General features: G+C 30.2%; 2 protein-coding genes across 2 annotated transcripts in view; both read left to right on the plus strand.

Annotated features, from left to right (window-relative positions):
• The window catches only part of osbpl8 (oxysterol binding protein-like 8), a 1,018,260-nt gene that overhangs the window by 648,348 nt on the left and 357,182 nt on the right, over positions 1–12,730 (plus strand). The gene's annotated exons all lie outside the window — the stretch shown is intronic.
• csrp2 (cysteine and glycine-rich protein 2) overlaps positions 1,469–12,730 on the plus strand; it is a 19,713-nt gene continuing 8,451 nt past the window's right edge. Inside the window, exons 1-4 of the mRNA XM_061961270.2 lie at positions 1,469–1,634; positions 9,129–9,251; positions 11,690–11,858; positions 11,934–12,063. Of these exons, the coding sequence (XP_061817254.1) occupies positions 9,140–9,251; positions 11,690–11,858; positions 11,934–12,063 (411 nt within the window). The 5' untranslated portion in view covers positions 1,469–1,634; positions 9,129–9,139. The remainder of the gene's footprint in view (positions 1,635–9,128; positions 9,252–11,689; positions 11,859–11,933; positions 12,064–12,730) is intronic.

Below are 12,730 nucleotides of genomic sequence, written 5' to 3' on the forward strand. Positions count from 1 at the left end.
TTCCCGAATCTAAACTTATAGGAAAATATTACTCTTTAAACAAACGAGCTAAACATAAAAGATGTGCTGTTTGTGCTTAAAGTGATCGATAAACTTGTCAAGTTGAAACAAACAGGAAGTGCACTCACGTGATGATCAATGTTGGTTTTCAGCCTTGCCGCTTACGTGCAGTGATTTCTCCAGATTCTCTGAACCTTTTGATGATATTACGGACCGTAGATGGCGAAATCCCTAAATTCCATTGCAATAGCTGGTTGAGAAATGTTGTTCTTAAACAATTTGCTCAGGCATTTGTCTACAAAGTGGGGACCCTCGCTCCGTCCTTGTTTGGGAATGACTGAGCACTTCATGGCAGCTGCTTTTATACCCAATCATGGCACGCAACCTGTTCCCAATTAGCCTGTTCACCTGTGGGATGTTCCAAATAAGTGTTTGATGAGCATTCCTCAACTTTCTCAGTCTTTTTTGCCACTTGTGCCAGCTTTTTTTAAACATGTTGCAGGCATCAAATTCCAAATGAGCTAATATTTCCAAAAAATAACATTTCCAGTTCGAATTTGGACCCTCCCGACCACATGGCCACCTTTGTTGCCAAAGGACAAATGTCGTAAACAATTCACAGGAAAGGTCAGTTCAAAAAGAGTTCGTAAAATACTTCAAAAAGAGGTCCATAAAATACTTCAAAAAGAGTTCGTCTGGAAATTGGGCAGACCCTGCCATCTGCCCGCTTTGAAGTCCTTGGGTTAGAACAATATCTTTCTGTTGATTACCATACATGAGAGAAAACAGAAAACCCTTCATGTGGCTCTTCCCCTTACACAGTGGAGTTTTACGAGCCTTCTTCTTGGTAGGTTTCAAAGACAGCTCCCGTCCCCCTGCTAGGAACTCAATGTAATACAAAGTTTTTGTGATAATTTAGAAACAATTATTCTAACAGTAACACTAAATGGTCCCTAGTGTGTGAATGTTGTCTGTCTATCTGTGTTGGCCCTGCGATGAGGTGGCGACTTGTCTAGGGTGTACCCCGCCTTCCGCCTGAATGCAGTTGAGATCGGCTCCAGCACCCGCCGCGACCCCAAAAGGGACAAGCGGTAGAAAATGGATGGATGGATGGATATATATATATATATATATATATATATATATATATGAGAAACCTTTCAAATAAATCAGATGGTAGCATGTACTGTCCAGCAGGGGGCAGTAAAGGCCATAGTTAATATAGTGAGAAAGATGCCTAAAACCAAAGTCCTATTTCCGGTCATTATTTTCCCAAATATCAGTGAAATCACATAACTTTGCACATACCAAGAATATAATACATGTGTGGCATTCAATAAAAGAGGGGGGGGAAATCACATTATTGTTCGCGGAGTACGTCCATCCATCCATTTTTACCGCTTTCCCCTTTCGGGGTCGCGGGGTTTAGCTCAATACCAAGAAAACCTGACAGCACGTGAACGCAGCGGTGTTGCGTTCACGGCCCTGAAGCCCCACCCACTCACGGTGGGTAAAAAGGAGTCTTCGGTGTCGTCACGGCTCCACTGCAGCGAAGCAAGCCGACTTCTCTTGGAACTTTGCCATTTTCTAGCATCTGGACCTGACTACTTCCTGGAAACGTCCTCGAAAAAAAGGTATTTTCATGACGGGGACGTCAAATGTCGACGTAAAACTGTAAAATTGTCGAGCATCTCAGGTGCGTGACTCTGTCCATTGAGCAACAACGTTGGGTTTAAACCTGCTTAAACCTTCAACAATGTTTGAAACTACCCGCTAATGACACGAATCACTTAACATGAGTCACCTTTGACTTATTATCTTCCATATTTACATCCAATAAGTCAGCTAAGAAGACGCCATAAGTTAGCTTAACCACGCAAAATACTTACAAATGTCGGCACATTTTTTTAAATAAATATTTCATTCTTGGTCGTGACATGTTTGCAAACTCACCAAAGCAGCGGAAAACAACAAACTAGTCTATTTTCTGACTATTCTATTGTAATGTTTGTGTTAAAGTGTAGGAACAATGAACTAGTGTTTGCGAGCACATGATTGTTATTACCTAATAATAATCATTAGTACCTGATTGCTCATTTAAAGCAGGACTGTCAACAAAATAAAAGCATGCTGGGGTCAGTTTCACATTTTTCATTTTCAAAATAAATAAATGGATTTTTTTCTTCCAGTCATACATTTTTTTTTAAATTAATATATATATATATTTTTTTGTAATGCTTAACTTCGTATCTATCTGTCAGTAAAAAATGTTTATTTTAATGTTTAATGTTTGCAATGCAATATTTTCCCCAAAAAATGTTCAAATTGCAATATTTGATGTGAAGCAATCTCAGCCTTAATTGGTCAATAATTCATAACATCGTCGATTTTCATTTTAAAAACATTTTCTTCAACCACTTTATTTAAAAACAGTAAAAAATAAAAATAAAAATAAAATCCTCCTAAAATTGTAATTGTAAAAATTTAAAAAATAAGTCAAACATATTTTTTTATTTTTTATGGGTTGTTTTTGTTTGTTTTGTTTTATGCAAAAAAAGTGCAATATTTTCCGCAAATATATTTCAAAGTAGACTATTTGATGTAAAGTTAATTGAGCCTTGAATATGTCAATAATTCATAACATCATTGATTTTCATTTAAAAAAAATCTGCAATAATATTTAAAAAGAGTTTTTAAAAAATCCTACTAAAAATGTAATTGTAATTGTACAAATTATAAAAATGTTAAAAAATAATTCATAACATTATTGATTTTCATTTAAAAAAAATTTCAGCAATGATATTTAAAAACAGTGAAAATCCTACTAAAATTGTAATTGTAAAAATTATAAAAATAAGTCAAACATATTTTTTATGGGTTGTTTTTGTTTGTTTGTTTTGTTTTATGCACTTTCTATATATATATATATATATCCATCCATCCATTTTCTACCGCTTATTCCCTTTGGGGTCGCGGGTATATATATATATATATATATATATATATATATATATATATATATATATATATATATATATATATATATATATATATATATATATATATATATATATATATATATATATATATATATATATGTATGTATGTGAAGCAATCAGAGCCTTAATTGGTCAATAGTTCATAACATTATTGATTTTCATTTTAAAAACATTTTTAGCAATGATATTTAAAAACAGTAAAAATCCTACTAAAATTGTAAGTTTTATGGGTTGTTTTTGTTTGTTTGTTTTATGCACTTTCTGTATATATATATATATATATATATACTTTCTATATATATATATATATATATACACTTTATATATATATATATATATATATATATATATAGAAAGTGCATAAAACAAAAACAACCCATAAAACTTACAATTTTAGTAGGATTTTTTACTGTTTTTAAATATCATTGCTAAAAATGTTTTTAAAATGAAAATCAATAATGTTATGAACTATTGACCAATTAAGGCTCCGATTGCTTCACATCAAATATTCCACTTTGAACATTTTGTGGGGGGAAAATGGCATATTTTGTGTATTTACCATAAAAACGGGGGTTTGACTAAAAAGGCAAAAAAAAAACATTAAAAGAAACAACTTTTTATAGTGTTGGAGAAATAAATGATAAAAGTATATGTATAAAAGTAAACAAAGTTTTTTTTTTTGTTTTTTTTGACAAAAAGTGCATAAAACAAAACAAACAAATACAACCTATTAAAAAATGTTTGACTTATTTTTTAACATTTTTACAATTTATACAATTACAATTTTAGTATGATTTTTAACGTGTATGTATGTATGTATGTATATATATATATATATATATATATATATATATATATATATGTATATATATATATATAAACGTTAGGTCAGGAAAAAACACAAGAGGCTATGTTATCTTGTTTTATTATATATATATATATATATATATATATATATATATATATATATATATATATATATGTATATATATATGTATGTGTGGGGGAAAAAAATCACAAGACTTGATGATTTTTTTTTTTTTTCCCCACACATACATATATTGCGCTCTACTACGGTATCGAGCACTATTTTTTGGATAACCTTATTAAGACATATATATATATATATATATATATATATATATTAAAACCTTTGTTCATCATATGGCAAAAACAAAAAAAATTGCAATATTTTCCGCAAAAATATTTCAAAGTGGACTATGTGATGTAAAGTTTATTGAGCCTTGAATATGTCAGTAATTCATAACATTATTGATTTTCATTAAAAAAAAAATCAGCAATAATATTTAAAGAGTAAAAACAATCATACTAAAATTGTAATTGTATAAATTGTAAAAATGTTAAAAATAAGTCAAACATAATTTTTATAGGTTGTTTTTGTTTGTTTTGTTTGTTTTATGCACTTTTTGTAAAAAAAAAAACAACAACTTTGTTTACTTTTATACATATACTTTTTTATACATATACTTTTATGATTTATTTCTCCAACACTATAAAAAGTTGTTTCTTTTAATGTTTTTTTTGCCCTTTTAGTCAAACCCCTGTTTTTGTGGTAAAAACACGAAAAATTCAATCTTTTCCCCCAAAAATGTTCAAAATGAATATTGAATGTGAAGCAATCAGAGCCTTAATTGGTCAATAATTCATAACATTATTGATTTTCATTTGACATTTTTTTTTAGCAATGCTATTTAAAAACAGTAAAAATCCTACTAAAATTGTAAAAATTATAAAAATAAGTCAAACATATTTATTATGTTTTATGGTTTGTTTTTGCTTGTTTGTTTTGTTTTAGGCACTCTATTTATATATATATGTATATATATATATATATAGATATATATATATATATATATATATACTGTATTATATAATTTTGTTTATCATATGGCAAAAACGAAAACATTTGCAATATTTTCCGCAAAAATATTTCAAAGTGGACTGTTTGCTGTAAAGCCTTGAATATGTCAATAATTCATAACATCATTGATTTTCATAAAAACATTTTTTAGAAAGAGTAAACAAAAATCCTACTAAAAATGTAATTGTACAAATTGTAAAACTGTTAAAAATAAGTTAAATATATTTATTTTTTTATAGGCTGGGTTTTTTTGTATATTTTTTTTAATACCGTTTTTGTAAAAAAAACAAAAAAAAACCAACCTTTGTTTACTTTTATACATATACTTTTTTATACATATACTTTAATTATTTTTTCCCCAACGACGCTACAAAAAGTTGTTTATTTTAATGTTTTTTGCCCTTTTAGTCAAAACCCTGTTTTTATGGTAAAAACACAAAATATGCTATATTTTCCCCCCAAAAATGTTGAAAGTGGAATATTTCATGTGAAGAAATTTGAGCATTTATTGGTCAATAATTCATAACATCATTGATTTTCATTTTAAAAACATTTTCAGCAATGATATTTAAAAACAGTAAAATTGTAATTGTAAAAATTATTTAAAAAAATTAAAAATAAGTCAAACATATTTAAAAAATTGTATGGTTTGTTTTTGTTTGTGCGTTTTGTTTTTTGCATTTTTTTAAATATAATTTTGTTTATCTTATGGCAAAAACAATTGCAATATTTTCTGCAAAAAGATTTCAAAGTGGACTATCTTTTGATGTTATGTTAATTGAGCCTTTTATATATACTTTTTTATACATATACTGTTATGATTTTTTCCCCCAACGCTATTAAAAGTTGTTTCTTTCAATGTTTTTTGCCCTTTTAGTCAAAACCCTGTTTTTATGGTAAAAACACAAAATATGCAATCTTTTCCACCCAAAATGTTCAAAGTGGAATATTTGATGTGAAGCAATCGGAGCCTTAATTGGTCAATAATTCATAACATTATTGATTTTCATTTTAAAAACATTTTCAGCAATGATATTTAAAAACAGTAAAATCCTACTAAAATTGTAATTGTAAAAATTATAAAAATGTTAAAAATAAGCCATACATATTTTTTATGGGTTGTTTTTGTTTGTTTCGTTTTGTTTTATGCACTTTTTCTATAAAAACAAACAAACCTTTGTTTGTCATATGGCAAAAACAAAAACAATGTGCAATATTTTCCGCAAAAATATTTCAAAGTAGACTGTTTGATGTAAAGTTAATTGAGCTTCGAATATGTCAATAATTCATAACATAATTGATTTTCATTTTTTTTTAAATCAGCAAAACACCTCTGTTTACTTTTATACATATAATTTTTTTTGTATATACTTTTGTCATTTTTTCTCCCCCAACGCTATAAAAAGTTGTTTCTTTTTATGTTTTTTGCCCTTTTAGTCAAAAGGGTTTTTATGGTAAAAACACAAAATATGCAATCTTTTCTCCCCAAAATGTTCAAAGTGGAATATTTGATGTGAAGCAATCAGAGCCTTAATTGGTCAATAGTTCATAACATCATTGATTTTCATTTTAAAAACATTTTCAGCTGTATCTCAGTTGTTTATGTTTAATGTGAATATTGCATCTTAGTTGTTTATGTTCAATATGAATATTGCATCTTAGTAGTTTGTTTAATGTGAATACTGTATCTTAGTAGTTTGTTTAATGTGAATAGTGTATCATAGTAGTTTATGTTTAATGTGAATACTGTATCTTAGTTGTTTATGTTCAATGTGAATAGTGTATCATCGTAGTTTATGTTTAATGTGAATACTGTATCTTACTAGTTTATATTTAATGTGAATACTGTATCTTAGTAGTTTATGTTCAATATGATTATTGTATCTTAGTAGTTGTTCAATGTTCAATGTGAATACATTAGCTTAGTTGTTTGTTTAATGTGAATATTGTATCTTAGTAGTTTATGTTGAATGTGTGAATACTTTAGCTTAGTTGTTTAATGTGAATACTGTATCTTAGTAGTTTATGTTGAATGTGTGAATACTTTAGCTTAGTTGTTTAATGTGAATACTGTATCTTAGTAGTTTATGTTCAATGTGAATACTTTAGCTTAGTTGTTTAATGTGAATTCTGTATCTTAGTAGTTTATGTTCAATGTGAATAGTGTAGCTTACTTGTTTATGTTCAATGTGAATATTATATCTTAGTTGTTTATGTTTAATGTGAATACTGTATCTTAATAGTTTATGTTTAATGTGAATACTTTAGCTTAGTTGTTTAATGTGAATTCTGTATCTTAGTAGTTTATGTTCAATGTGAATAGTGTAGCTTACTTGTTTATGTTCAATGTGAATATTATATCTTAGTTGTTTATGTTCAATATGAATATTGCATCTTAGTAGTTTATGTTTAATGTGAATACTGTATCTTAGTAGTTTGTTTAATATGAATACTGTATCTCAGTTGTTTATGTTCAATGTGAATACTGTATCTTAGTAGTTTATGTTCAATGTGAATAGTGTATCATCGTAGTTTATGTTTAATGTAAATAGTGTATCTTACTAGTTTATATTTAATGTGAATACTGTATCTTAGTAGTTTATGTTCAATATGATTATTGTATCGTACTAGTTTATATTTAATGTGAATACTGTATCTTAGTAGTTTATGTTCAATATGATTATTGTATCTTAGTAGTTTACCGGTATGTTCAATGTGAATACATTAGCTTAGTTGTTTGTTTAATGTGAATATTGTATCTTAGTAGTTTATGTTGAATGTGTGAATACTGTATCTTAGTTGTTTATGTTGAATGTGTGAATACTGTATCTTAGTTGTTTATGTTTAATGTGAATACTTTAGCTTAGTTGTTTAATGTGAATACTGTATCTTAGTAGTTTATGTTCAATGTGAATACTTTAGCTTAGTTGTTTAATGTGAATGCTGTATCTTAGTAGTTTATGTCCAATGTGAATAGTGTAGCTTACTTGTTTATGTTCAATGTGAATACTGTATCTTAGTAGTTTATGTTTAATGTGAATAATGTATCTCAGTTGTTTGTGTTTAATGTGAATACTGTATCTTGGTAGTTTATGTTCAATGTGAATAGTGTAGCTTAGTTGTTTATGTTCAATGTGAATTTTGTGTCTTAGTTGTTTATGTTCAATTTGAATAGTGTATCTTAGTAGTTTATGTTCAATGTGAATACTGTATCTTAGTTGTTTATGTTCAATGTGAATAGTGTATCATAGTAGGTTATGTTTAATGTGAATACTGTATCTTACTAGTTTATATTTAATGTGAATACTGTATCTTAGTAGTTTATGTTCAATATGATTATTGTATCTTAATAGTTTATGTTCAATGTGAATACTTTAGCTTAGTTGTTTGTTTAATGTGAATATTGTATCTTAGTAGTTTATGTTGAAAGTGAATACTGTATCTTAGTGGTTTATGTTTAATGTGAATACTGTATCTTAGTTGTTTATGTTTAATGTGAATACTGTATCTTAGTAGTTTATGTTCAATGTGAATACTGTATCATAGTAGTTTGTTTAATGTGAATACTGTATCTTAGTAGTTTATGTTCAATGTGAATACTGTATCATAGTAGTTTATGTTTAATGTGAATATTGTATCTTAGTAGTTTATGTTTAATGTGAATACTGTATCTTAGTAGTTTATGTTCAATGTGAATACTGTATCTTAGTAGTTTATGTTTAATGTGAATATTGTATCTTAGTTGTTTATATTCAATGTGAATACTGTATCTTAGTAGTTTATGTTCAATGTTAATACTGTATCATAGTAGTTTATGTTTAATGTGAATACTGTATCATAGTAGTTTATGTTCAATGTGAATACTGTATCTTAGTAGTTTATGTTTAATGTGAATACTGTATCATAGTAGTTTATGTTTAATGTGAATACTGTATCTTTAATGTGTTGATACAAGTTTAGATTGAGTACGATAATTCTCAATGGGAAAAGACATTAATGTCTCTTGTTTTCATGTTAGCATTTAAGCTAATGCTAGTCCTTCCATAAGTTTATCATGCAGTTATCAGTCATGTTTTTGTTCATTTTAATGTAGTACAATAATATTATTATTAATCATATTATTAATTATCATTATTAACGTTTATGTGCGTGTCTAAAAAGTTGAATTGAGCCGTTTTCTGAGTTTACATTTCATGTTTTGACATTATGTGACGTCATCACGGCACCTTCCAACCTCTTGTCCTCAGGATTACCCACAATGCCGAGGTGGGGCGGAGGCAACACGTGCACGGCGTGTGGCGGCACGGTGTACCACGCTGAGGAGGTGCAGTGTGACGGCAAGAGTTTCCACAAGCAATGCTTTCTCTGCAGTAAGTAACCAGGGCCGCGACGTCACCGCCTGCGGCACAAACGGCGCACTCAGCGTGTTTGTGTTTGGTTTTCACGCGGCGACGGGCGAGGAGAGGGCGCCGACCGGTACCGGTACTGGTACTGGTCTCACAGCTGTGTGAAATGTCAGCACAGGAGCAGATCTCACACACACGTCATAGACGCTGGCAGCCAGGAAGTAGTCCGAGCCCAGGAGGGCTGACAAAGGTCTCATTGTGGACATGATTCTTCACTCTCTCTCACTTTGATAACACTTCTCCTCTTGTGCAGTGAGGACTTAGTTGCCCTCACAAAGCATCAGAAATCTCATTATGGTATTGAACTCAGGACCTTCGTGTTGTGAGGCACATGCACTAACCCCTGTTCCACCGTCCTGGGTCTCATCGTAGAAATATTATCACACGACTAACTAATTATTATTGTCTCGCTACAAAGTGATGCAAAACAAAATGACTGGCATTTGTTAAAAGTGTGCAATTTCTAAAAGTTTATATAATATTTCATAATTTAATCATACTGTACTTATTTTAATCATACTGTATGTACAGTATACAATCTTTCATAATTTAATCATACTGTATGTACAGTATACAATCTTTCATAATTTAATCATAGTGTACTTACAGTATACAATCTTTCAAAATGTAATCATACTGTATGTACAGTATATGATATTTCATAATGTAATCATAGTGTATATAATTTAATCATACTGTACATACAGTACATGATCTTTCATAATTTATTCATACTGTACATAATTTGATCACACTGTATGTACAGTATATGCTCGTTAATGATCTTATCACACTGTATGTACAGTATATGAACTTTCATAATTTCATCATACTGTACATAATTTCATCATACGGTACACAATGTAATCATACTGTGTGCACAGTACATGATCTTTAATGATCTAATATACTGTACATAATGAAATCATACTGTACATAATTTAATCATACTGTACATAATTTAATCATACTGTACATACAGTACATGATTTTTAATGCTCTAATCATACTGTACATACAGTACATGATCTTTACAGAGCTAATCATACTGTACATAATGTAATCATACTGTACATAATTTAATCATACTGTGTGTACAGTATATGATCTTTAATGATCTAATCATACTGTAATAATGTAATTATACTGTACATAATTTAATTATACTGTATGTACAGTAAGTTTTTAATACTCTAATCCTACTGTACATAATTTAATCATACTGTATGTACAGTATATGATCTTTCATGATTTAATCATACTGTACATAATTTAGTCATACTGTACACACAGTACATGATCTTTAATGATTTAATCATACTGTACATAATTTAATCATACTGTACACACAGTACATGATATTTCATAATTTAATTATACTGTACATCATTTAATCATATTGCACATAATTGTATCATACTGTACATCATTTAATCATACTGTATGTACAGTACATGATCTTTCATAATTCAATCATACTGTGCATAGTTTAATCATACTGTACATAATTTAATCATACGTACAGTACATGATCTTTCATAATTTAATCATACTGTACATAATTTAATCATACTGTACACACAGTATATTATCATTCATAATTTAGTCATACTGTACATAAGTTAATCATACTGTATACACAGTATATTATTCATAATTTAATCATACTGTACATAATGTAATCATATTGTACATAATTTCATCATACTTTACATACAGTATATGATCTTTCATAATGTCATCATGCTGTACATAATGTCATCATACTGGACATGTCATCATACTGTACATAATGTAATCATACTGTACATAATTTAATAATGTACATAATTTAATAGTGTACGCACAGTACATGATCTTTCATAATGTAATCATAATGTACATAAAGTAATCACACTGTACATAATTTAATCATACTGTACATAATGTAATCATACTGTACATACAGTACATGATCTTTCATGATCTCAGCACCCGAGTAACGGACCAACGTTCTATTCACTAACGAGACAAAACAACAACGACAAGCTGAACTGTCCCGTATGTGCTGCTCTGCCAACATGCGCACACAAAGAAGTCGCTTAGGCGCCCCCACAAAGCATCCGAAATCCTCAACTTGACCAAGCATGTTGCGACATGAATAAATGTGTGCGTGTGTGTGTGTGTGTGTGTGTGTGTGTGTGTGTGTGTGTTCTGGCAATGCTTACTTAATGGGGACATGGCTCTGTTTACACAGTCACCTTTAGGGGACCTCTGACGGTATGGGGACAAAACAACAGGTCCCCTAAAGGGAAACCTTTTTAAATGGTAGTCAGATCCATTCTGAAGATGCTTAAGTGGTTTTTAAGCCCACAAAACATGTTTACTGGTTAGTTTGAGTGTGAACTGTTTGTGTGTGTCAGTGGTGTGCAGGAAGGGTCTGGACAGCACCACAGTGGCCATCCATGACCGGGAGGTGTACTGCAGGTCATGTTACGGCAAGAAGTACGGCCCGAAAGGGTACGGCTATGGTCAAGGTGCCGGGACCCTCAACATGGACCGAGGAGAACGACTGGGGATCAAACCAGACCAGTAAGATCACATTACCAAAATAAAAGTCCTAAACTTTCAGGAAATGAACATTGCCCAAACGTTGCCTCCCGACAGGAGCCCGTGTCACAAGCCCACCACCAACCACAACCCCTCCAAGTTTGCACAGAAGTTTGCAGGCTCAGAGAAATGTGCTCGCTGTGGTGACTCTGTGTACGCCGCTGAGAAGGTCATGGGGGCGGGCAAGGTGAGGTCACATGGGGGAACCCCGTATTTATGCACACACCCCAAAAGCAGTGAAGTTGTCACGTTGTGTAAATGGTAAATAAAAACAGAATGCAATGATTTGCAAATCCTTTTCAACTTATATTCAATTGAATAGACTGCAAAGACAAGATATTTCATGTTGGAACTAGTAAACTTTGTTATTTTTTTGCAAATATTAGCTCATTTGGAATTTGATGCCTGCGACATGTTTCAAAAAAGCTGGCACGAGTGGCAAAAAAGACTGAGAAAGTTGAGGAATGCTCATCAAACACTTATTTGGAACATCCCACAGGTGAACAGGATAATTGGGAACAGGTGGGTGCTATGATTGGGTATAAAAGCATAATTAGGGATGTCCGATAATGGCTTTTTTGCCGATATCCCGATATTGTCCAACTCTTAATTACCGATACTGATGTATACAGTCGTGGAATTAACACATTATTATGCCTAATTTTAACAACCAGGTATGGTGAAGATAATGTCTTTTTTTTTTTTTAAATTAATTAAATTAAATTAAATAAATAAATAAAAAACATTTTCTTGAATAAAAAAAGAGTAAAACAATATAAAAACAGTTACATAGAAACGAGTAATGAATGAAAATGAGTAAAATGAACTGTTAAAGGTTAGTACTATTAGTGGAC

The sequence above is a fragment of the Nerophis lumbriciformis genome, linkage group LG05, assembly GCF_033978685.3.
Source record: "Nerophis lumbriciformis linkage group LG05, RoL_Nlum_v2.1, whole genome shotgun sequence".
In the NCBI taxonomy this organism is placed as follows: Eukaryota; Metazoa; Chordata; class Actinopteri; order Syngnathiformes; family Syngnathidae; genus Nerophis; species Nerophis lumbriciformis.